The sequence below is a fragment of the Chlamydotis macqueenii genome, chromosome 17, assembly GCF_036417535.1.
Source record: "Chlamydotis macqueenii isolate bChlMac1 chromosome 17, bChlMac1.mat, whole genome shotgun sequence".
Lineage (NCBI taxonomy): Eukaryota > Metazoa > Chordata > Aves > Otidiformes > Otididae > Chlamydotis > Chlamydotis macqueenii.
In genome coordinates, this window is record NC_141572.1 from 482650 (window position 1) to 509408 (window position 26759).

Below are 26759 nucleotides of genomic sequence, written 5' to 3' on the forward strand. Positions count from 1 at the left end.
AGGTATGGCTTAAACGCCACGATTGGCAGTTCATTGCAGATCGTATATTGTGAAGCAAGCATTAGCCACAGAGTTATTAGAATTGCAACTGAACAATAAGGGACTTAGTAAAATAAAGCTTTTATTTGAGCTGAAGAGGTTCCTGCTAGTTCTTGAAATCATTCAGTTGGTTTCAATGGTCACTGGATGTTTCATTATTTATTAGAGATGTAGAGTATCACATACTAACGTGTGATATTCTAACATGGCATTGTTCTGCTTGCTGCCCAGGAAAATGCAACTACTATTGTGTTTCGCATGTTTGATAAAATTCTGGCACCAGAGCTTGTCCCATCAATTTTGGAGAAGTTTATAAAACCCTACCTGTGTGAACATAATCTACAAAAGGATGAACTACTTCTACAGTATATCAAGGTATCCATATTTTCTTCCTTTTGAAGTAAGCTATTTAAACATAAGTAACCAGAATACAAATCTGATTATCATTTTTATTTACACTTGAATTTTAGGACTAGCTTTCAGGTTAGCTTACTCCTGTCAATTAATTTATTGATAGTTACTATTTCAGTAATAAGGCATTAGGAGATAAAGAGGAAGGTAGCCAAATCTGTCCCTTAATGTCCAAAAAACTTTAAATTTTTGTTTATATTATAAGATAGTCCTATCTTTTCTGAATTCAAATATCCTAATAATCCTTATCACAATATATAGGATTTGTTGGAACGTTGTCGTACACGATCTGCTTCAGTGTTTGAAACTGCGTGGGAGGCAAAGGCAATAGCTGTCATTGGCTGTATCTCTGATACAGACGTAAGTATCAAGTGTCTTTAACATCAGTTCAGAATGAAACATAATTTTTACATAAGCATATGAGTACATTTTTACATGAGTGGTATGAGGGGGAACAAACAGTATGCTGTCTTTTCATTCTATTTTAGTAATCCAGTAAATTCTCAGGCAACGAATATCACATGGGAGAAGATTAATTGTAGTTTTGATGTAGTCCCATGAAAAACTCACCAACTTTAATATGTATGAAAATCAAGCTCTACAGTGTCATAAATTACTATAAACATTTCCTAATCTAACTTGACACATCATTTTGTGATAATAATTGCCCTTTATGTAAGTGGAGATTGGGCTGGGAAATAAAATGGTTGCCTAAATGAATCAATCACATGTGAACAATACTTCAAGAGATTACTTTGTAACTTATTTTGAAAAATAAGCTCTTTATGTTCCTTTTATAGCTGAAATTTGATGCAGTTCTACAGATAATGCATAGTGCTGTGGTACCATGGAGTGCAGCAGTGGAGCAGCTGGTAAAACAGCATTTGGAAATGAATCATGTCAAGTAAGGCAGCATTGAGAGTCTACACCTCAGTTTTAACTTACTTTCAATTAGAATGCTGTTGTGCGGGGAAATACTGTGTATCTGATTAGTATGATGATTAAATCACATAGCTGTAAATAAATTAATTATAATCTAATTTGTCCGTAGAGTAAAGTTACTGCAGGAAAGTTACCGACTGATGGAGATGAAGAAGCTTTTGCGAGCCTATGGGATAAGAGATACTAACCTTTTAAAGGATAAGCAGATGATAATGGCAAGTGATCAGCATTACCCTTATTTCTATTAAACAAAAATCTCTACACTTACCTGCATGTATTTTTATGGAGTACTAGAAGGCAGAATTTTCAAAACGTCTTAGCAACTGGTGGCTCTCGCTTGTTATCAATATCTATTTTTCTTGTCCTGTTGGGACATGTTTTTTTGCCCAAAAGCCCAGTTTTCTTAAGAATTAGCAGATTAGCTTAGTCCAACCTGATTAGACCAGGATTGATAATATGGTGGTTTCTGTATGGGGGGAAGGAAAGAAAAGAGGAAACTAACAAAATGGAAGGCTAAATCCCCTCAAGACTTCAGATCCAGTTTCTCCTAAGGTCACAGTTAATTAGAATTGGCAAAGTTTTTAAAATTTTTTTTTAGTATCTCCCCTTAATTAGGCAGAAGACATGAGCATTCCTAGAAAAGCTCTTTGCCATCCTTTGGAGACCGATGAGTCCACTGAATTATGAGAGTTCTCTGGATAATTCTCTTCCTCAAGCCCAGTCTTCTTCTAGTTATGCTTTAGTCAAGTTTTCTCTAGATACAAGTTTTAAACTTTTAGGTAACCTGTTTGGTACGAGCTGTACAATTACAGTGCAGAAGTAGCGTGTGTAAATGACTTCCTTTGTTATCCTATACATTAACAAACTGAAGTCCATATCTGTTTTCTTCTTACAGAGGCTGGTGAAATACATTCTCAAACACGATACTCCTACTTCTTTGGAGGATGCTTTGAAAATTGTAGCAGCTTATATGCTGCCCACTGTGGAAGTCTACATTCTGAGGATGATAGACCTGATTGACAAAAAAAGGGTACTAAAATACTTTGTGTCAGTTGATCTCAGAATTAGAGACACTGAGGCCTATTTTCAAAACAGGGGCAAGTTGTACTGCATGCTAAAATCTTATGCACAGTTTACAAACAATTTTTTTTTCATTAATTGTACAAATAACTGCCTATTCCTGACATTGAAAATGAGACCTTTGTCACAGTTTTCAACATCATGAACCATCCTCCATTTGTGCCAAAAAAGGTTAAAAAATAAGACTCACAATATACAAAACAAGTTTGGAATTGAAGTCTTCACATATTTTTACCTGCTGTTTTTGCTGCAGTTGTTTTGGGGCAAGATGCTTTCTTGCCAACAAAAAAAGATTATTTCTTCTGAGAAATGCTTTCTTCTAAGGCAATAATACAAACCTGCTGCTTCAGTATTGAGAACACCAGAATGTCTTGTGATACAGGGTGTTGAATGTTTATCTATTAGTACAAAGTTTTCTTCCAAGTTAATTTCAAGTCCCAGTTTTTAGCAAAAACCCCTAAAGTTATCTTTAAATTACACTGCTGTCCTAACTGGAAACACTTAGCTTCACTTGCTACATTACAGTAGGAGTGATTACTTTTGTACCCTGTGGCTGTCCCTGGTTGTGTTATTGGGATCCCTTTGACCTGAAGAAAAGGAGGCTTTTAGATTAAAGGAATCAAATTGACTCCCTTGTGAAACAGTGTTTCTCATGTTAACATTTGTTTTGTTTTATTAGCACATGGTATTCTTGAGAATCATACTGTTTTAAAAATATTGCATAGTTGCAAATAGACAAAATGCATTTTAATTTGCCTATTATAACCCTTAGTGAGTAAGCACATAGATTTTACTGAAAGTCTCATAGTAAAACCTATTCAGGGAGTTCAAGGGAGTCGTATCATAGTAAATGTATTTTCTAAAGAGATTTGAACTTCATTACCAGAAGATTAATCTTACTCAATTGGCCATCATGCAACCATTGTATCAAAGCAAGGGATTACATATAACTTAGCTTTTCCAAAAGCAAATGCCCTTTTCTTACAATTACATTTGGGTTGTTTTGTTTTGTTTTGTTTTGTTTTTTTCTCTTCAGGGAGAGGAATCTCTGACTTTGTTAAAATCTCTGACTCTATCTGAAGCTGAAGAAGTTGCAGAGAGATTGACTTTATGGGGAACACTGGTGTTACAGAATAAAGCAGATGATTCTGAAGAGGTATCAAGTCATTTCACATTGTAAAGTCTGTGTACAAATTATTTGAAATCCTATTCCTATCCAGATGCTTAAAAAAAGGTAGGGAATACAAATGTAAAAACTGTCTTCCAGCAAAAAGGAATGATGAACTTGCTCAACCTTTGAGCAAGAGGTTGGACTAGGTAACCTCTTGAATCCTCTTCCATCTTAAGTTTGTTCTGATCCTGTATACGATACAATTATTTTGTGCAATTTTAAAGGCGTCTCCACACAGTGGCATGGCTATCTGAATTAATAATTTATATAAATCCTGCTGCATTATTATACCTCTAGTCCTACCTATTTTCCAGTTCTTCTTTGATTACTTGGAAAACATAAATGGTAGGTGTGGCTCTGCCATGCACCAAAGTGGGTTGAAGCTTCACAGTACACATTACTGTCTTGCAACCACAGAAGAGAATTTTTGTTAATAATTATTTTAGGGAGTTATTCTGGGCAAGGGAAAGAAGAACAAAGGGAGAAGGGTGGATATTTTCAAAACTCCTGTGACAGCTAACACACTGTGTGGAGTACATATTTGTTACGTCTATAAAAGATTTGCTATTTCTATAAAGGGTGCATATTTACAATAACTTTCTGTTCCCTTGCTTTTCAACTGGTTGTATCTTAGACTTGAGAATTGTTGCTTAAGACATTTGCAGAGCATTACATAGCATTTTAATAGAGTGGAAGCCTGAATATCACTATCTGTTACTGGCAACTTTTTGACCAAAACATGAACCTCTTTCTTTCCTGCAGCAAAAACCACAAATGTTTATGACTAAGACACTCGTGGAAATCCTTAAATTCCTGTTCAGCATTCAAAAAGGTAAGCTACAACATCAAAATCTTACCTTTTGTTTGTAAATGGAGTTAGGAATTAATTGTTTTTCTCCTCCAGACAATCCTCTGAAGAAAGATGAGTGTGAAGCTAACCTAAAAATGTTTGAAACACTTGCTACCTTGCAGGTAGGTATCTTTATAGTTTCCAACCACTTTTAATTTACTGTAGTTATTCCAATTATTCTCAACACATGGATGATATTACATATTAATTGTATTTACAATTTATGTGCAAAGGTTGTTCATATGATTGACTTCAAATAGATTCTAAGGCTAATCTAGAAAATTAAATAGTGTCTGGGAAAGTTCTGAGTACTAGAACTCAGTTATACATTTAAACCAAAAAATTAGATACCATACCAAAAGTCTTAATTGCTAACAGTTCAAAGATTTCATTATAGAGTACTGTAATAATTTATTAAGGTCTTATTGTGGTTTGTAAACTTACATTATTTAATACAGCATTTGAGCACGTAGTATCCTTCCGGGTTTTTTTTTTGTTGCTTATCTACTGCCTAGCAAAATTCTCTAATTTATTACATAAATCAGTAATTTGTAAAAACTAGTAAAGTCGACTTTATACTGAAAATACTCCTCAGAACGAAACAAGAAATAAAAGCATTTTAACAGGAAAAAAAACCAACAACAAACCAACATTTTCAAAGGACGTGACATGAATACAAATATATAATCTTGTTGTTGTTGTTGTTGTTGCAGGAAGATTTTGGTATCTTTCTTTCAGTTGAAGAATTTAGGAATCCATCACTAAGGTCTAGGCTTCTTGAGAAGCACATAAAAGCTTATGAAACTGCCAGATCTCTGTCAAAGTCTAGAAAAGTTCAAACAATGAATTGTAATTCAGAAGATGGCAAAACCAAGAACTGCTCTACTGAATCAAGGTTGTATAGACTGGCTTTGCTCCTGCAAGTGTCAGAGCAAGAACTGGGAGAAAAACTGGCCTTGAGAGCACTAGATGCTGGGAAAGTTGAAGATGCTGTAAAAATATGCAGGTAAAACTGCAGAGTTTTTCAAGATTATAACTTTTCTGTACTATTTCTGATACTTTGCAGAAGTAAGTAGATGTAGAGCAAAGGAAAGGGTGGGGGTTTTTTTTGTTTTAGTTTTGTTTTTTTTTTTCCTAAAAATGAGTGTTTAAGCAATATGCTTATATTGCTTTTGTACAATATTGAGTGTGGTTAAGTTGTAGCCTCTGAAAATTACCGTTGGATTTTGCCATAATATAATTACTAAGTAAAAAGATTCCCTACAATTTTATAGTCAGAGATAAGTAAGGCCCAATATTAAAGAACCATTACAAGAGCTTCTTGGCTTACACGGATAGGAGAAAACTGTTGTAACACTGACTGTATGTACCATGTCACGGCTTCTAGCTGGTCTCTGCCTCATGCTTAGGTTGCCAGATAATTTAAACTTATGCTACCTCCCTCCAAAAGAGATGAAAATGTTAAATATATTTCTTATTATTAACCTATTCTGTGTGCGTCAGTATATCTCTCTAAGGTAAGCTCCATTTTTTTAGTTGCAGTGAGTCATGTAGGTGAAATAAGTAAAAGAGAATTAAATAATTAGAACAGAATGTGGCCTTAAGTAAAAGCCCTAAGGACTTTTTAAAAAAGAATTTTTAACATCCTTTTTTTTAAACAGGGATTTCTATGAAAATCACTGTAACGAAGAAACAGGGAAGCTGCTGTTCTCAGCATGTCGAAGGCTTTGTCATATGTTGGGAGCTGATATTCCAATGATAACTCCTAGGGATATGAATCTTCCAGCAGTAATCTATGAAATGGCTTGCCAAGCAGCTACAGTATGTAGCCCAGGTAATTATCATTATCATTTATTTGTGTTCATGTTGGGAATACCACTTTCCAAACAATATTTAATAAACATGAAAACAAAGTTAATTTCTATATATGCCTCTGTAAAAATAGGTGCTGAAAAAAATTTTCTTTTTAATAGGACATATGAACCTTCCATTCATAGTATGCTAATGATCTTAATGTTTTTACAGATTTGCTATTAGATTCTCTGGAACTATGTAAATATACTTTAGCTGCAAAGGAAATTTACAGGCAATGCCAAATAGAAAACTATGGATTTACAGCAAAGGTATTTTCTGCTAACTTAAATGTATTTTTAATATACATAATGTCTTGATTGACTGAGTAGTGTTCACTGTACATACATTTTTTCTTCCATTTCTCCAGCAATATTTAATGAGTTTGTTGAAAAAGCACGCAAGAAAACTCCACACAGCTCTACAAATAAAAATTTCCCTGAGTATGTGTGTACTTCAGTGTAAAGAGTAAACCAACTTTAGTACTCAAAGCACTGCACCAGCTATGGCACAAGCACAAGTAGCGTTCTCCACTTATGTTTCAGTATAATAAATCATGTTAATTGTGACTGAAAACATCAGTGATTTTATTGAATAGCTGCTGCTGGGACCACTAGAGAGCAAAGAGACTTAACTTTATAAAACCTCTCTATTTCTAAATAGGTGAAATATGGCAGAGAGGATTTGATTTTTAAACGCATGTATTACGTGAAGGCATTTCCAACAGTTTTGTAAAACTTTAATATGGTTCAAGTTCTTGAATAGCATCTTTGGGTTTTGTTTAGGTCAAGCACTGCTTTAGGCTGCTTGAAATGAATGGACTCTGACAGTTTGAGTGGAATATATCAAAGTGTCTAGGCAACCGTATTTATGCACTGAATGTTATTTTTAAAAAAAAAGTTATCCATTTGAAAAATGTTTCCTTACAATATTTGGCCAAGAATGTTTATGAAAGGCTCTATTAAATTAAATAAGAATGCATTTTGGCTGTACAAGTAATTAAGTGCAACATCAAAGAGAAATGTGGCCACTAAGTAGGAAATGTGTTTAATGCTACTGATCATTTAACAAAAAGTAGCATAACAGAATCCATTTTCAAATAGAAGATCATGTTCTATTCCTGTACTCAAAAACTGGAATCTCTTGCAACACTTATTTTGTTAGCAGACTTATTAGCTGTTCTATTTATTGTGTGTACTTCTGATAATGTTCTTATGTAGACAACTTCTTTTGGAGGAGATAAAGATCCTTATGAAGAGTGGACTTATGATGACTTCTTTAATGAAGATGGGATAGTTCTTGATCCACAGATAGCTCTTCCAGTTGCATATGAAACTATTTCTTCTCTTCTGCCTATTTCTGGTAATCTTGCTTCCGTGAATACTGAGTCTATATATAATCTGGATTTCATATTGATTTTTATCTAGGAATATAAATAATTCAGCATATGTGTGGAAATTATCACCTCAGAAATATCAGTTAGAGAAACTTATGGAAAAAGTATCCATTGGGGAGGTATAGAAGGTAAAGATGACCATGGTTTTTTGTTGTAGTTCAGGAAGAATCTGAATGACAGATACCTGAAGACATGGAGAATGCTCTGGAGAAGTGTTGCTATAAGCTTGCCCTAGTCTTATTATCTTCTCTAGACATCTTCTGGTAGCCACTAATGGAGACAGGATTTTATCAAGATGAATTTCAGCTTGTTCTAAAATGATTGTCCTTGTATTACATACCATTGTAGGTACACAGAACTTTTTGAAAATTTAAAGTATTATAAACAGGAGTCTACAACATTGTAGGTGCTGGGAAAAGTCACTCTCTAAAAGAAGCACTGAATATTATTATTATAAAAATTAGCTGTTCTGGCTCTTAGAGTTCATGTTTCTATTTTATGTACTTTCCCTGAAGTACAGTATTTTTAAGGTACTTCCAGACTTCATAGCGTTGCTGAGATCTTGGCACACTGCTGATGTGTATTTGTCTGTCTTTCAGAGAACAAGCTGTATCCTTTGGACTCTACGAGCCTGGCAAATTCCGCATTTATTAAAGGTATCATGATGGTAGATTCACCAGGCTAGAACTATACACCAGACAACACTAGAAAACAAGAGTTTTAAATTAAACCTACACAAGCATGACTAACACAGTTTTTTTTAAATACGTGCCTAGATGTTCCATCTAACACCGTGTTGTAGGGGGATAGCTTGGTTCAGTACAGAAGACACCTGTTTGGATGGTAATTGCTACCATTCAGCCATGTAATTTTGGGCACGTTGTCAAAGCCTGTACTTCAGTACAGAAATTCTACCGCTATGAGCTAAGATCCAGTAGAGCCTTTCCAAGAAGATGACCCACTTCTGGGTTTTGAACTAAAATGGGAGTATGTATTAAATTAAAAGCCCTGAAAATGTAAGGCTTCAAAGGGAGCTAAGGCTGATCTTGTGTCATAAATTTAATGAAGAAAAAGATAAGCTGCTTTGATATGAATTCCAAGGACAATATGCTTACTATAAATATAGTAATTATTTTCTGGGTTTCTTTGTTTTTGAAATATCTCACAGGACAGAACCTTCTGCTGCCAGCTAGAACTCCCATCTGTGCAATGCTACAGAACCTCATGGAGTGCAGTCAGTGCGAGTTAGCTTTGCGGCTAATAGTCTGTTCATTTGGATCCTGTCTTCAGCACGGAATATGCAACAACATGGATTTGTCCCTGAGTGAAAAGGTGTGGCAAGGACAATGCTAAATTTTGCTGAAAGTAAATCTTAGAAGTATGCCAACTATTAACAAGTTTAGAGTAGTAATATAAGAATTTGATATTGCCATGACCTTTTAAAAATTCCTACCGCCTGATCAGATGTTGAGTCATTTTGTGAAAGGAACTGGTAGTTTCTTCCCTGTTTCTCATGATCCTCTGTTTCTCTTTGCAAAGTATATGTCCAGAACTAAACTTCTAATCTCTGCAGGCAGGTTAGGAATAAAGTTGACGTTAATAATGTTTATTATGTTCTTTCACATTGTTTTATTATTGGTTAGTATAGGAAAAGTTGCAAGTAGAACATTTAAGAAACACTCTACAGTTCAAAAGCACTGGAAAACTCTTCTATCTAGAAGAGATCTTTGTAAAACTTTAATTCAATCTAAAAATACGATTACTATAGTACCTCCTATTATGCTATAAATGACAAGAGAAGTTGAAGGCTTGGAATTTATTTTTAGCCATATGCTGTCTTTTTTTTTTTGTTTTAGCTACATGATGGCAATATGCTAGCTGAAACCAAGAGCTTTCTCATTGCTATGAAACAGAAGTGTACGTCAGTAATTATGACCACCATTCTGACCTTACTACACAAGGTAAGAATGCTCTAAAAAAGATAAAAAGAAAGCCCCTTTCTTTTGCTCAAGAAAGGGGCTACCCTTCCTATTGCAGAAGCTCATTGTTGTGTGGCTGAACACTGCAAAACCCCCCACACGTTCTGGAAAAATCACGCACCTTGGAAAACCATGGTGAAGGGCAGTACTGCCAGTATTGCAGTGGCAGGAAGGGACTGGGTACTGCAGCCTCATGTCTCAGTACCAGAATGGGACAAGGATGGGCTGGATGGCCTGACAGCGTTGGTGCCTACAGTCCCAGCTGCCTCCCTTCCTGCCGCAGCTGGAGTGCGTGTTTCCAAACAACCTTTGAACAGACACTGCCTTACCGGCAGCCACGTGTTGTAGCCCTGGCTTATTTGAGCCTCTTATGGACTATGGCTCTTTGATTGTACACTAGTACATAGCCTGAAAGGTTATGTGCCAGCAAGACCTTCATCTTTGTAGGATCCTTTAAGGACTCCTAAATTCTGATAGTGACTTTTACGATCTGTAGGTATTCTGTATCTCATTTTCAATCCTAGTTTCATTTTAGATTTGTAGGCTTCTAGTTGAGGGGAGTTTTTAAAAAAAAAAAAAGCTATCTGTAATACACCATCTTCTAAGGCAGTTTTAGACTAAGGCAAGTTACTTTTAGATTGGCTTCAGTATATTTAGATTTTAAGTCCTAAAACCTGAAATGCACTTTTATTCTTTTTTCTCCTCCCTTTAACTTAAAAGCCCGATATACCTCTAAATTACAGACTACTTTTTATGTGCAGTACTTTATACAAAGAGACCTATTAAAATAAATTCCTAAAGTTTATATCCTTTTTTTTCCCCCTAAAACACAGGTGTTCAACTGTCGTCTCATAGATCAGAACCTGGCATTGGGATATTGCACAATTTTGCGCAAGGAAGATATGTTCAATAAGCTGTGGGATGTCATAAACAATACATGGCAAAATTACAGAAAAGTTTTGGTAAATTCACAAGGCAATGTATTTCCTTAACAAGTAAAGAATGTTAAAGAGTTTCTTTAAAAAAATGTTAGCAGTATGATATGCAAGTGCAATAATTTGCCATTATTAAGGGTGTAGCTGTTGGAACAAGTTCCTCATTTAGGGTGCCACTGAGAGAGAAGCTACCTCCCTTTATCACAGTGTAAGTTTGTGCACAGGCAGTTGCTGTGAATAGTTAGTGTGATGCAAGTCCAAGCATTAGGTTACCTCCTCCTGAGTTATTCCAAAGCTTGAAATTGTTTATTTTGGGTCCCGTCGTAATTTATACCTACACTGTATTTAGGAGAAATTGTCCTGACAGCAGTTGTCAAAAACAGAATGAATAAATACATCTAATAAAATATAAAGGAAGGTGGGAAGTAAAGCATAACAAAGAAACGTGGACATAAATTTGGAGAAAATATGTCTAAAAAAATCTGTATTGTATTAGTTTCACTAATACAGTATTAACAAAGTGTTTTTGAGAAAGAAACTAAATTTTAAAGTAACTTTGAACTGCCAGCTGAAGAGGTGGGGTATTCCTGATGCTACCTTCTGTGAGGTTTGTTCTGGTTTTACACAGTTGTGTGATCATCTATGAATTAAGTTCCTCTAGGGATTTAGACCTTAGGATTCCCAATTTTCAGATTATTTATTATACTTGTATTCCTTTTCCTTCTCACTCTTTTTAGGCAGTAGCTCTGGTTGGAGCAGAGCTTGCTAACCAGTGTGGTGAAGCAGAAGAAAAAAAAAAATTCCAAGAATTGGCTACTGATGCAGAATGGGGTATCCAACTTGGTAAATTTGGTGTAAGTTTGATTATTTATTTATTTATTTAATCATTTACTGAACTGATTAAATGTCAGTATATTCGGAGATGTATTGTGATTTTTTTAGACAGATTTCCCATCCCTAAGGAAAGTTAGGGTTTTGTTTTGTTTTTAATTTTTCATTCTATTCGTCTGCTTAAATAAACCTCAGAAACAGAGACGTGCAATAATTCAGGGTGCTATAAGAGAACGTTTAAGTGCTTAAGCATTACTTGGCACAGGGCATTGTCAGCAAATGCACTGCTTTTTCCTGCTCTAAAAATCTCTGGATTGAAACTAAGAAAGTAAAAAGCTAACTATATAAGGAAATAGTCTTGATATTGTCTAAAAGACTTATTTGGGAAGAAGATAAAATGTTTATTTATCTGTAGATTTCTTTCGAGACTGTATTTAGACAACCATCAATAAGGAAGAAGGAACTCATAAGAACACTGGTACAAAATCCAAAAGTAGACACAGATCTCATACTGAATTACTGCAGGTAATAATTGAAGCAAATCAATTGTGTTTAATTGTTGCTGCAATAATAACCATGCCTATTGAAATCTATTGTAGTTTAAATAAATCCTAACTAATGTAATATGCAAATTATTGGGGGTTGTATTTTTTTTTTTTTTAAAGTATTAATCAGAATACATACTGGTTTCCTGATGAATTTATTCATAAGGAAATAAGCACCTTGACAACACCAAAGATCACAGACAAAATATTCTGTCCTCTTCTAGTACTTTCATGCTGGACAGTGATGCCGCACTGCAGCTTTGCATTGAAACACTTCTCCTCCAGAATGCTAATACAAATCATGCTGAAGATGACTCTGCAGAATGCAGTGAGAAGCAACCTCATTCCACATTACTAGCGAGAGCACTAGAAATAATTCCTCTACTGAAAAGCATGAAAGACCTGGTCACTAGCCTCAGTGGAATACTGTACAAGGTAAAAAAGAAAAAAAAAAAAAAAAACCAAACAAAAAACACACCAAACAAAACACAACACACCAAAACAAGCAAAAAGAATCCCTGAAGTATGCATCTAGTCTCAAATGCTGCATGTCATTTGAATGGCAGATTGATAATTCCACAGAAATTTGAAAAGTTTCTTTTTTTCCAATTTTGCTAAAGAACACAAATGCTAAGTCTTTCTTCCCAACTTCCCTTAAAAAATAAACAGAAAATAAGCAAACAAAAAAAATATCTTCTAAAAATCATAGCACACTGGAAATATTTGAAAGAGCTACATTAAAAATAGATGGGGAAAAAAAATTATAACTTGATTATTTTGGTTGGTTAGTTTTGTTTGTGGGAGGTTGGTTTTGTTGGGGTTTTTTCTTCATCACTTCATGTTTGGTCGTTGTGCAGTGCTCTGACAATTTTTTTAGGATTTAGGATGGTGAAGTGGAAGTCTTCTGTTTAGAGAAGTATGTCATGGTGCTTATATTGTTTCTTCAGCGTTATGACAATATAGTTGGTATTAAAATTGGAAAAAGTTAACTCAGTATGTGTGTTAAGACAAGTCATAAAAGATCTTATAAAACAGATTGTTATTTTCAACAGCTTGATCCTTATGACTATGAGAGTATTGAAATTGTCCTGAAAGTGATACAAAATGCCGATGAAAGGAACGCCAGTATCCAGGTGAATCAGGTATGCCCAAATATGCTGCTGTCTCCGTATTGTTTTATCTATTTATTAGCATAGTTATTCAAGAGTCTATTGAAATTTATTATTCTACCTACACAGCTCTCATTCATAAAATAGCATTCAAGAAATAGCTATCGCTAGCTGTTTCTCAACCATGACTCATAACAGGGATAAAATCTCTACACATCTGTACCAACTCTGCCAAAAACACATGTGTCTCCAGGACTTAGCTGTGTTTACTGGGGGGAAGAAGAAATATAGTAGTCTTGTGGCTTTTTTGCGTTTTCCTTGGTTTTTTCATTTTTTTCATTCTTATTTCCTCCCCCTAGGCTTTGAGCCTCCTCAAACACCTGCAGTCTTACAAAAGAGTTTCTCCACCTGTAGACCTAGAACACCAGTATGTTTTAGAGCATGTGATTCCCTTATCTCCGGCTGCTCGAACCAGACTGCCCTTTCATCTGTTGTTCTTTAGAACTGCACAATGTTTCTGGACCATTATATGTACGTTCAGTATTTTTTATGACTAGATATAGGTATGATTCTCTTTCTCTGCTCTATGTGAACTTTAAAGTTCTATAGTAGGTATTTTATATTGCTTTTATTTCTTTATTAATGCAGTTTTCATCCCAAGTACTTCTGAAAGCACTTGTGCTCCCAAACTGCTGCTGGTGCAGTAACTGGCTTTCAGTGGAGCTAAGACGATATATACAATACAGAATTGTCTCCTCAAATTCTTTTCTTAGGACCTCTCAAAGACCAAAGTAATTCACGTATCCCACTTCCCAGGCCAATATAGATAATTAAGATTAAATTCTTTCTGTTCCAATGGAGGTCTGCATCTAACAATAAACTGAAAGTGCTGTTTTTCCTAGAGAAAGCTGCCAGTGGACTGTGGTACCGTCATAGGCAGCTGTCTTTTTTCTTTCAGCTGCAGAGCTCAGTGAGGAATCCTTCCCAACACTCCTGTTGATTTCCAAACTAATGAAGGTAAAGTAGCATCTTGAAAGGATTTATTTCCAAATTATTCTTTTTCTCCTCACCCAAAAAAAGAGCTTTTGTCTTTCTTTTGCATTATTTTGGCCTCACTATAGAGCTTCTGGCAACTCTTAATCTACTTTCATGTTTTTCTAGGTTTCACTGGATAGCTTACACATGTCTGCAGCTCGACATGTCTTTGAAAAAAAATTGAAACCAAAAATATTTGAAATGAGAAACACTGGGTATACATCAGTTGTTAACAAGGAAACAACTAAAACTGTGCAGACAATTCAGTCATATCTGCTGTCTATAATTAATCCAGAATGGGCTGCAGCTATTGCACACAAGATCGCACAAGAATTTCCAACAGGTAAGGTGCATATGTGATAACTTGAGGAGTGAAGTAATGGGAGGAGGAGAATAGGATTGAGAAAACAAAAGCTAGCCTATAACCAAGCATTTGTTCAATATTCTTGGATAAAAGTCAGGGATGTGTGAGAATAAAAATGCATTTGTCTCCTACATCCAATTTTGAACAGTAGGCTAGAACAACAGCTATTTTATAACACGGCATCACTTAAATCTTTTTTCCTCGCTTTTTAACCTGTATTGTCTTGCTTAAAGTTTCTGCACATTCATACCATCTTCAGACAAGTTCTTCAGCAAAAGCAAACGTTTCAGCCAAATTTAAGCTAGCTGCTCTATTATCCGAATCCAAATAGATATTTTTTTTCTCTATAGGCACAAGAGCTTTCCTAATGTTTTCAATAGCTTCTATTTAAAAACAAACCAAAAACTATTAAATAAAATTAATATTCTGTGTACTGTAAAGGATTTGTGAAAATTTACTTTATTTACTTCCCCCTCTTTTTTTTCTTTTTTTTTTTAAAAAGGTCCTGACCAGATTCAGGCATTTAAATTCTGTCTCTATCTAGCTGACAAATGGCTAAAGAATACTACAGATGAGGTAATGGTAAACTGCTTGCAAAACTGTTGTTGTACAGTCAGGTACTTGTGTTCAGTGTTTTATCTCTTGGTGTTTTGGATAGTGGTGTGTAATTGTACCTTAACCAATGCTGATATGGGAAGTACTTCCTTTTGGGGAAGCAACTGTAAGCGACCCCCTCAGAAGAACCCTCCCTGTCCAGTAACCTTCTCTTTTTCACAACTAGCAAAAATTAGGCTTACAGTTCTTGGTGGCTGGACAAAAAAAATATATAGTTTTAAGGAAGAATAATTTGTTCTTTCTCCTGTTCTGTGCATTTTTCTTGCTGGAAGAGAATGATATGGAATCTGTTCCAGCTGTTAGATCTATAGCATTATTAACTTCTGCTTTGAGTTCCAAGACTCTCTAGCTGTTTGTAGTAGTATAAGGAAAGTCTGCTTTGACTTGATTCTTAGGCTTATTTTTGCATGGTTGGTAGGGAAAGGTGAATAAGAGTCTTACTCTTGCTTATAAATATCAAACTTGCTGTGAAGTTGTTGAGACACTAAATAGTTCTCCAATACTTAGTCACATCTTTGAATAGAATTATGGCAAAAATTAAACTGTTATTCTAGCAGCCAAGGTTTAATATTAAATTCTTCTCCAGTTTACCCTAAAATGTCTTAATTTTAAACACTGGTGCATGTGGTACCTATTTATTGGCTTTTTCACAACATACCTTTGTTTACAATTTTTCTCAAAATACATTTTCTTGCTAGAGCCGCATGGTTAATCCATCTGTTTACAGAAAAAAATACCTGTAGATACGGGCATGGGGACACATTTGAAGAACAGGTGTTGCTACCCAGTTTGCTGTTTCAGACGATAGGAAGTTAAGATTATTTTTCTAGTGCTTTTGAGTAAAAGGAAGTTTTGTATAAAACTGTGGTGTTTTGCTAAAGGATGATTCACACAAAAAAGCGGAAGTGCTACAGAAGAAATTATATATGCAGTATAAGCGATCAGCAACAGAAAGTGTTCTAATAACACATAACTTGAACACTGAAGAGCATTTAAACTCCATCGGGAAACCAGCAAATCTTATCCTTTTGCTATACGAGCACCACAGTATAGACCAAAGAATCCAAAACCCAACTGGCAGAGATTATCCAGGTGAGCATCCATAATCTAGATCCAAAGGAGCAAAAAAGTTCTTTAAAAAATGCCAAGCAAGATACTACTAGTTTGTAAATAAATTGTCTCTACCTGTTTATGTAGATATCCATATGGCAGCTAAGGAAATAGCCGAAATTAACGATTTGGATATGAACAAAATTTGGGATAAGCTGCTGGATAAATGGCTGTGTCCAAGTATACTGCCCTCAGAAGTAAGTCCTCACTGGAGATTTAGTTTTGGAGAAAAATGGCCAATTACATAAAATAAGTCTAGTCTTTTGAGCAAGTGATTAAAATAAAGTTATTTTGCACAATTTGCCTTTAGCACTCATGAATCTATTTAAGATGCATCTGAATTCAGACTACTAACAATTTAACTGCATTTCTAATATTGTTGCACACCACTGTCTCTAGTAAGAATGATTTGAAATGCTTTCCTTTCTCTCTGGATAGAGATTAAAATCTTACCTTTGGTGCTACAGTAAGGTTGTGTAGTGAGCCTAAAAGAGTTGTAAATACATCAGCCTCATCAAACAGGCTCATCTGATTCTACAACCAGACAGACAATGAATCCTCTTCTGTTGCAACTTAGCTAACAGACAGTTAATTGCTGTCTGTGCAGCACATAGCTGGATGAGAAAGGGCAGGGAGCAGGCATTGCCTCTGCTTCAAAATACCGGTTAGCAGGCTGAGGAATGGTGTTGACTGCCAACCATGCAGTTAAGTAAAGAAAGGACTGATAAAACAAAAATTTATTTCCTTTGCTGCATTAGCAGAGGTGCCCAGCTTTTAAGACAGGGTTTAAGCAAGGATATGACCCAGCTATTTCTCCAAAATTTACAAAACTCTCACAACTAGATTTTCATGTCTTTTTAAAGAAACATCAAGAACTCTTTGGAGACGTACAGGAAGATGAAGAGCTCCGAAGGTATGTGTGTTGTCTTACATGTAATATGGCAAATTATTGGTAACTTGCAAGTTTAACTATATCTGGCTTTTTCAAGAAACCTACCAGTGCACGTGATTCAGAACTCACTGCTGTGTTCTTATTTTTAATTGCTGGTGACATCAGTTTTGATTGTCAAATACTTACTTAATCAATGAAATGCTATTTGCAATATCTTACAGATGTAAGTGCGTGCTTAAGAGTAGCTATGCAGAGATTTTTCTCCTTGTTTTCTATATCCTTGGAATCTCTTGTCCCTAATCTCTTTTTAACAGTGAAATATATTTACGTTGTATTTCAGTAGCTGTGCTGTACTTGTATTAAAAACAAATGCATTTTTGCAGAGTTGTGTATCTACTTCAGTCACGCCCAATGGATTATAGTTCAAGAATGCTTTTTGCGATTACAACATCTGCCACATGTGTAAGTTTCTAGATTCTTATCTTGATTTGGGAAACTTTTACCTCTTATTAAAATCAAGTGTTGTCTGCTTAACTGTATGGGTTTCAGCCTAAGGCCTTTGTATCTGCATTTTGCCATTAACTGTCAGGAGCAGCCTTTGGACTCTGGGTTTTTAAAATTTAATTGTTGATATTACCTGAAAATAACTTCATTAAACATTTTCTAGAGTGTGCTTTAAGCTGATATAATATATTGGCTCACTTTGGGTGGAATTAGAGTAGAGTGGTAAAATTACTTTAGCAGAACCTTAACCTTCAGTCTTTCACATTTACTAAATCTATTTATGATGCTATATATCACAAATATTTTTCTTGCCTGTATTAATAGTCCTTAAACCTAGAAAACCACCTGGCTTAGCAGTGTTCTTTGAAGCTGACAAATATTTCAATTGGTTAGTATAAAAGTTGAATGTGAACCAGTCTGTTATTTAGCATATATTTCCACTAAATGAATAAAAAAAAAAAAAAAAACTAACTTATGAAGGATCATACTAGATTATACATAACCCTCTTTCTAGTTATTGTTATTCACCCACTTGTGACTTTTCACTATGTTGGTTTTTTCCCCCCTCAGCCGATTGGTGTTACTCAGTTGACGTTTGCTCACAGGAGCAGAGCACTTAAGTGTCTGCTCTACTTGGCAGATACCAGCACTGTGGAATCACTCTTCAAGAAACCCATCGAGAGCATAAAGTAAGACAAATTTTCTTTAATGTGCTCCTTAATAATGTTGGGTTTTTTTTAATCATTAATAGCTATTGGGAAGAGATATGATATTTAGAGAAATATTTTTTTACTAATCTGTTTTTTGAGCTTTCAAAATGTATTTATGTAATCAGATCCTTTAACTTCACTGTAAAGCAGTCCAGTACATGACAGTCCTAATTTGTAAACCTGAAAGTAATATGACATTACATGGAAAATATTTTGTTCCATTTTGCATAGATTGCAGTTACTTCTCTAGTAACTGAAGCATTTTCTCCTACCCATATATATAGTATTCCATTCATCAGAGTTCAGAACTGGTCATCTTGCAAAGACATAGTCCTCTGCAAAAGTAAGGAACCAAAACCCCAGCACAACAGTGTTGTTTCTTGAAAATACCTGTAGAAAAAACTTCCTTAGAAAGTATTTAGAATGGAATTTCTGTGCTGGTAATCTGGAATTAGGGCCATTGCAACAGAATTGATGTTTTCAGAGTACATCATGCCAAATAGCTACATCCAGGTTTCTGTAAATATGCTGTCTCTGTGCATGAATAAAATTTCAGTTGTAAGAGATCTACCAACTGCTTTACCTTTAGATTTGATCCAAGCCATCCATCATTCAGGTGAACAAGGTTTCCCTTAGCAATTACCAGAAAGTTTTTTACCTCATTAAGATCTCCTTCACAAGTACAAATGCAGTATACATTATTTTTTTTCCTTTTTTTTTTAAGCAACAGAAGAACATTTTTCCAGTACTATCCTGAGCTTGTTTATGTGAGTTATAATAGAATAATGACTGTAAATATTGTTAACTTCTGTTTCATGGGGGGGCTTTTTTTACAGGTATTTTCTAAAATGCTGCATTTATCTGGCAGAGTTTGAAATCTTGAATATTCCATACACTTATGAATCATTTCATAAGAGTCCTAAGGAAGGAATGATTAAAGGGCTATGGAAGAATCACAGCCATGAACCCACGGTATGATTTTTAAATTCTTTGTAATTTGTAAGTTACACATTGTGTGAAATGTACACCTTTCTACATAGCTCATGCATTTCTAAACAGATGTTGTTCCTATGTGCTCTGTTCTATTCATACACTACTCATGGTGTGCTACTCATGATTCTGTTTAAAAATACCAGCGAATATGCAGTTACCCCAAAGACCCTCCTCTTTCAGAGGGACCAAAAAAAAACCAAAAAAAAACCACAAAACAAAAAACCTGTTAACGTTCTGACTACTGCCTGTAACATAATTATTCCCTAGTACTTGTCCACCTTTGTGTACCCATATCTTGTCTTTTGTCTGGGAACCAAGATCTTTGGTGCAGAAGCCCTTTTTTTTTTTTCTTTTTTTCTTTTAATTTTTTTGAAGCTGCTTGGACTCATACCTCATACTTTAATATGAATTAAATATTAACAGGAAACACATTTAGAATAGCTGTTAGTTACTTATCAAATATGCCAGGGATAGGTTTTAAGTTATACTCTGCTTAGGAATTTGACTTTGGCAATTACTTTGTGTTACCAAGTATGTTTTGTAAACAGCTAACTTAACACTGAAGACAAGGGCAGGTGAATGAGATTTCCAGGTAGACAATAGTGTATGACAAAAAAAAAAAAAAATTATACCATTCTATTAAGGCTTCAACAGTAATACTTCTGATTTATAGCCATAAAGTAGAAGTGATCTGTTGTTTAGCTGAAATACACACTTTTGCTAGTCTAAAATTTGAAAACTACAGATAAAATAAGCTTTAGCCTTCTCACAATCAGAAAATAAAGTGCTATTATATATAGGTGGGGTTTTTTTGTTTAGTTTTAATTCTTCTCAGGTGTATAAAATAATTTTGAAAGTAGCTTCATTGTGGGCTTTCCGGTCCTAGTAACACTGTAAAAATACAAAATTACACTGGCAAGCAGTAAATGTTTGAAGATCATAATGTATATTAAAATACAATGTGACCTTGCTTCCCTTAGGCTGTTAGACTGGTGACAGAGCTTAGTCTAGAATACAAAGTTTACGATTCCCAACTGTGGAATGGCCTGCTACAGAAACTCCTTGGTTTCAATATGGTAAGGAATTTTTAAGCATGAGATTCTGCAGCAAGGTGGGAAAAAGGCTTTTTTATCCACTGATTTCTAAAGAATGGGATAGATACATAAACTATAAACTTGCTGTGAATAATTATTGATAATTTATGTGGTTCCTTTGGGCTCTTAGATACTGAGCTGATGAAGCTTTGAGGAATTTGTGTTTTAGCAGTACTGCTTGAGAATGTTGATATTAAATTGTACTAGTTTTTTTTTTTTTAAAGCACAAAACCTTTCAGATGGCAAGAGTAAATCCTACAATAATAAATTGGAAAATATCTTCATATTATTATAATTTTACAACATAATATGCATATTATTGTGTGCAAATATGTACACACACATGGTTTGTGCATGTATGTGTATACATATACACACACACAAATATTACCCCTAAAATATATTTATTATGATAGTAATCCTGATTTTTGTCATTCAGAATCTTAATTACCTCTGATTGTCAAACTTTATGTAATGCTGCTAAAGCCTGAGGAGGGAACAGATGTACCTGGCGATGTGGTTCACCAGGAGCAGATATTGAAGTTAGTTTTAATCTAATGAGATTTAGGTACTAATAGCTAAGAAGGTGGGATCATAGGCTTTTCAGCACCAGTTATACTAAGACTAATGGACATGTTGGGTATTTACTGAGACAACATATGCTGCTACTGCTTGTGGTAATTTAATTTACTAACCTATAAATCATATTTCCATATGCATGTTACTCAACCCAAAGGACAGAGATACCTTGAGAACTGTGAGTTTGCATCCTGCGGACAAGCGTGATGCGGTTCTGTAGATTATGGCCAAATCTTCAAAAACACTGTCGTATGTTATAACGATTTTTTTTTTTCCAGATTCAATATCTAAGAAGAGTTTTGATAGCAATTACTGGGATTCATTCATTATGGGAGGTAAGCAAGTATTCTGTGAGTCCTAATCTTTTTCTTCACTTAACAGGAGTTTAGCATCGTGTGTGTGTGTATGTAAATGGCAGCCATCTATCCCACAAAGTGTTATGCACAAAAAGATTCTTTTTGAATGACTATTTTTATGACAATGCAATATGCAGATGAGTATCATTATTAATTACTGAAATAGCATATTTTGCACTTACGGTTCCTTCAGTAAATACTTACTTGGAGGGTTTTGTAAAGTTGGACAGAATAATTTTACTGTCAAAGTATGGCTAAATCTTGGACTGTGAGATGAGGAAGCAATGCTAGGGAATAATTAATCCAGGATAAAAATAAAATAAGTTTGACAGGCTTCTTCCACCTGCAGTACATCAGATTTCTGTGCGTCTGTGTTTATAAGTACACTTACTTACAACTGGATTTGACTATTACTTAAAACCTTTGCTGTCAACAGATTACCAACTTCAGTCGAGCTTGGCGAAGTGTAATTCTGTCACCATTTCTCACAGGTAAGGTTGTTATTGGCTATCACGCTTGTATAGTGGCTTGGTTATATATTTACTTTATCATGCTTTCTTTATTTCTTAGCTTCTTGTCCACCAAGTCCTAAACAATTAGAAGAATGTTGCGAGAGTTTTGTGATTCTGCTCAAGTAAGTAGATGGTGCACCCTGCATTTGTTCTAGTCTGAGTGGGAATGGCCATTTGTAGTTTGTCATCCAACAGCCTGCCCTGGAACATGCAAAGGAGCTCTGAAAACTGGGGAACCCGAGGTATGAGGAAGAACATTTTGCCTCCCCTAAAAGTCTAGTTAATATTTTTATTAGCCCAAAACATAGCACATTTCCTAAAACATTAACACAGAGTATAAGAGAAGGAATTAATTTTCCTAAAAAGAATAAATCTGACATGACAAAAATTGAGAAGCTGCACATCTATAAACATAGTTAACCTATGGTATTAATGTTCCAAAACAGTCTATACATAAATCAGTTTTGCGTTGCCTTTACAAAGCAAAAAAAGCACAATGAATCATTATCTTAATTGCTACAATGCTCTGACTTGCTCAAGGAAAGAACCAGAGCTCAGAGAACCTGACTTGAACCAAAAGTTAGTTAGGAGATACTGGAAAGGGATCCAACTGAAGAGCATGCCTACACTACTGTGCAAATACGTATGTACCAAAGCATTTCTCCGGGCAGTTAGCCAACACTTCCTCGCAAAACAGGGCATTGGGTGCTTAGAAAGAGAAACTGGAATGGGGGGGGGGGGGTGGGTTTGAGCTAGAAAGTAATCTTGCATTTATATTCTGTGAAACTTCAACTCACATAGCTTGGCTGTTTCTGAAAATAAAGTAAGTTTAAAATGTATTACTCTATCTGGCTTAAAAATCTCAGTGCAGTTTTGTTGACAGTACTAAACCATCCAGTTAATACATATCATAGTTGAGAACTTCAGTCCTTATCATCTTCTGAAGGTGTCCTGTTCTGGCTGACTTGGATGTCATTGGAATAGCTAAACAATATGCACAGCTGGACCTTCCAGCTTTTGCTTTGGGGTGCCTGTTGCTGATTCCTCAGTCTGAGAAGCGAGAACAGCAAATTCAGGTAAATAATAAGTTTTGTGTTCCATCTGCGCAAGGGAAGTGTCTTTAAGCATGTTATGTTCAACAGACTGTGATGGATGGTAACTCACAATCCCATCTTAATTAAAGATGCCACTGCTCACAGCTGCTTGGCATTTCCCACCTACATTCAGGGCTATTGCCCTGAATAAGTCCTTCTGAAAGGGATCATGTGAACACTTCCTCTTTTTTCTCTTTTTTTTTTTCTTTTTTAAAAGCAAAACCAGCAAGCTTCAAGTCATCCTCAGCAGCTTTGTCATATGACTTTGCCTTTTGAGGATTTGAAGATATTTTATGGGATCCTGCCATACATGAAAAAAAACCAAAACCCAAGCCATAGCCATATACCTGCTGGAGCAGTGTGATGTTATAACATAGAATTTCTGAGAAGCTACCAGTGGTCTAGTTTCACAGCAGATTGCAAGAAAAGCACCAAATCCTACTTCGGAAGTGTTGAGTCAAAAGCTCGTGACTTCTTAGAAAGATGCTTGATAGGCATCACAAGTTCAGATGTAAACCATTTGCCTTAAAGCCATATCATCACTATTCACATATCTTGACAGTTTCCTTTCCCTTCTCATTTGTTTTCATTAATTTATGCTCTGCATTGCTCTCCCAGATGAAACACTACAGGCTGTTGCCATATTTGTTGTGAGCGAACTGGCACTACTAAAGGCATCTTAAATTCTTAGACTTCCAGTCATTAAAGCTGAGCTCAGAAAGACTTTCCCAAATTACAGCATTAGTTTGCTGGCAATGAGTCAAAAAAATCTGCTACAGCAAAATACCCTTTGAGAGTTAAAAGCAATGAGTACAACTCTTTCAGTGAAACTGCACAGACCCTGGTTTGATAATTTCATGTTTGTACCTAGAATTTCAAAACATAAGCTGTTCCTGAATAAATCAAATGCTTGCTCTGAAAGGAGAGTTTCTACTTTAATCATTCACAGAATATTAATGTTTTGTAACCTCTTTTTGCAAGGGTTTCTTATCAACATGTAACACCGAAACTGTGCTGCAACAGATAGATGAACACATGAACACTGGAGAAGTAGTGGCGTTTGCTTCTCAGGTAAATAAAATTTATTTCACCGGCCTTTGACCTAAAGGCTTTTTGGATAGATAAGTGTACACAGAACCTTTTTATTCCTCTCTCTCCTGATGTTGCCAAGCATTAGTTGACATAAGGCACACTTCTAAAACATAGCAACGTTTGCAGGGATTTTTGCATTTTTACTGATGTTGTGCAACTGAAAAACTCCTTTGTATATACACAGTGCTGTGTTACAGGCTGCCCCTATTTGTACAACAGCATTGTTTGCAGTAGTACTACTTTCTTTTTCTAAATAAATGTTTTAAGCAAAAAGGCCAGAGGGCTTATGAAACTACGCTCTCTCTCACCTTGCCTTGGGCTGCCTTCTTAAGGCAAGTTTCTGAACTTGCTCCCCTATGTGAATCTGAGAGAAGTCTTCACAAAATCTGCCATTTCACAATAGTAAAAAATTTAAATAAAAAAAAAAAAAAAACCCCAAACAAAAACAACCCTCCTCTGTGGGAGTTCCATAAGAAAAGTCTGAGCTCTTTTCCTTAAAAATTAATTTTTAAAAAATATTTAAAAGATTAATACTTTTCCATTACTAAAACTTAAATCTACAGATCAGATCTTTGGTTTTGGACAGTATCATAAATGAGAAGCTATATGAAAGATTCTTGAAAACTAAGTATTTTCCACTGTTGAAGCAACAACTGATGAGTACTCACCGAATGAAAGAGCTGGTGGATTATTTTGCCAAAAAGAACTGGTAAGTTAACAAAACAAGTGATGCATGACTGATAGCAATTACAGAAACTGAATCTTTTCCTTATTTTACTTTCATTTATTTGAAATCATGGAGATTTTCTAGTACTCCAAGAATTTTTAAAGAATTGCTAAGTTAAATAAATAAAATTAAAATCTCACCTCACTACTTTGCATACTTTGGCTTGAATGACACTGTAAAACTCTATCCTAAGTAACAGCTTATTGAACCTGGACCAGCAGGCAGATCAAATGCAGTTAAAATAGCAAAAGCAACCCAACTGAAAGAGCAAACACTTTTATTTTTAATCATGTCACCTTACCTTCAGATGAATTCAGCTTAGCAGCATTATGGAGCAACAGCTTCAGCAAGAAGAACACTCTGGAAAAATAAATGAACTGCCTCTGCTGAAGACTTAGGAATCAGTGGTTTCTCTGCTAAGTTTCAAGAGTTAGAGACACCTCCTACGTTCCACTTAAATAAAACAAAGGCTCTTGCCAGCAACCCTACCACAGGGTGGTTCTCAATCAGCAATCTGTCAGTGACTCACAGCACTTGGGCTCATTGTGCACAGCTGCAAACCTTCATTTTAGACCCCAAATACTCCGTTTTGCAAGTCACACTGTTACCAGTTATCCTGCAGTCAGAATGGGACAGGAACCAATAAATAACCATTTAAATTCTAGTATATATTGATTTTATTAACAGCCACAGGTTAAATACTAGGTTTGTCACGGCTTGTTTTCATCTACTGGGAAATGATGGGACCTATCTGGCTTAAAAAATGTGGGGTCATAACTGATTTTTATACTTCAGTGGATGTAGTCTGAATTCTTGGCTTTTTATATAACACGTTGACAAATTTGATACACTTTTGCTTCATACAGCATTGATGATGCAACAGCCTTAATCAAAGAATATCAAGAAAAATTTGGAAATTCTACTCTGGTAGACGTACCATCATCTGACCTTCTGAAGGTAAAACAAGCCACTTTTGTAACTCATGCAGCATTTCTCCTTTTTTTTTTTTCTAAATTAAGACTTTCAACTTTTAGCAAAAATACTTGTTAGCCAATTTTAGTAAAATATATTGTATGTAAAATATCCCTTTTTTAATTCAAATAATTAATTTTACTCAAACCAAATCTGTGCCATGCTGAGCCACTTTCAAGTCATTTCACAGGTCTTAAATTATATCCCCTTTTCCTAAGCCCTATTAATGTTGTTCTCTTACCTTCCAGATGTATCTGAAGGGACACGGGGAGACCTGTGTACTCGAACTGTCACCCACGTCTTGATTCACCCTTTTCTCTTCTCCCTCTACTGGCGAGATGAAGGCCGTGCATTGAGAATGCTCAAACTGGTCAGGTTTAAGCTAAAACCTCGATGTTCTTTTATCAAAAGCTACCCTGAGCTTTCCACATTTTTTAAAACTGTTCTAGGCTGTTTCTTCTCCATACTCCATCTCTATTGAAACATTTTAGACTGTTCATCTTCAGCGCTTTGATTTTAGGAAGGATTACAGTTTATTTCCCTTACTTCTATATTTTTCCACATTTAAGTCTGCTGCCAGGATCACTCTAAGATTTAATTCACACAAACATCCCCTTGCAGAATTGTGATAAACCTGTTTTTTAAAAACTGTAAGTGTTGTACTTCATGTAAAATACACTTTGTAGACAAATTGTGATTTTAACTACAGTGAGTACAAATAAAGTCTTATATATATCCATTTTGGCCTTACAGTATTCTATAACCCTTTTTTAATTATGGAGCTGTCAGTAAATTGATGTTCTGCTCAGTCACTAACCTTCCTTAAATAATGTTTGCCAAGGTTTTCTTTTCAACTTTGTTCTTTCTGTATGGCTGCAACAGCAAAAAGCACTAGGCATGTGTTTCACTCCATGAGATGGCCAGAAGTTTCTGAGATACCAGGCTGAGATGCCTGGTCTTTTTCTAAGGTA

At 35.3% G+C, this 26759-nt stretch overlaps 1 protein-coding gene across 1 annotated transcript in view; it reads left to right on the forward strand.

The window, feature by feature from the left end:
- KNTC1 (kinetochore associated 1) overlaps positions 1-26527 on the forward strand; it is a 38999-nt gene extending 12472 nt beyond the window's left edge. The window contains exons 26-64 of the mRNA XM_086761114.1: positions 271-414; positions 712-810; positions 1251-1354; positions 1502-1607; positions 2288-2422; positions 3509-3628; positions 4406-4475; positions 4548-4615; positions 5207-5499; positions 6155-6327; positions 6519-6616; positions 7565-7706; positions 8340-8396; positions 8909-9072; positions 9597-9701; positions 10553-10681; positions 11392-11508; positions 11901-12010; positions 12255-12465; positions 13083-13172; positions 13499-13670; positions 14098-14156; positions 14301-14517; positions 15041-15114; positions 16035-16245; positions 16351-16460; positions 17127-17176; positions 17539-17617; positions 18230-18348; positions 19206-19341; positions 20343-20438; positions 21314-21370; positions 21828-21882; positions 21962-22025; positions 22850-22979; positions 23979-24068; positions 24653-24798; positions 25683-25773; positions 26037-26527. Of these exons, the coding sequence (XP_086617240.1) occupies positions 271-414; positions 712-810; positions 1251-1354; positions 1502-1607; positions 2288-2422; positions 3509-3628; positions 4406-4475; positions 4548-4615; positions 5207-5499; positions 6155-6327; positions 6519-6616; positions 7565-7706; positions 8340-8396; positions 8909-9072; positions 9597-9701; positions 10553-10681; positions 11392-11508; positions 11901-12010; positions 12255-12465; positions 13083-13172; positions 13499-13670; positions 14098-14156; positions 14301-14517; positions 15041-15114; positions 16035-16245; positions 16351-16460; positions 17127-17176; positions 17539-17617; positions 18230-18348; positions 19206-19341; positions 20343-20438; positions 21314-21370; positions 21828-21882; positions 21962-22025; positions 22850-22979; positions 23979-24068; positions 24653-24798; positions 25683-25773; positions 26037-26093 (4548 nt within the window). The 3' untranslated portion in view covers positions 26094-26527. The remainder of the gene's footprint in view (positions 1-270; positions 415-711; positions 811-1250; positions 1355-1501; positions 1608-2287; positions 2423-3508; positions 3629-4405; positions 4476-4547; positions 4616-5206; positions 5500-6154; positions 6328-6518; positions 6617-7564; positions 7707-8339; positions 8397-8908; positions 9073-9596; positions 9702-10552; positions 10682-11391; positions 11509-11900; positions 12011-12254; positions 12466-13082; positions 13173-13498; positions 13671-14097; positions 14157-14300; positions 14518-15040; positions 15115-16034; positions 16246-16350; positions 16461-17126; positions 17177-17538; positions 17618-18229; positions 18349-19205; positions 19342-20342; positions 20439-21313; positions 21371-21827; positions 21883-21961; positions 22026-22849; positions 22980-23978; positions 24069-24652; positions 24799-25682; positions 25774-26036) is intronic.
- The last annotated feature ends 232 nt before the right edge of the window (positions 26528-26759 follow it).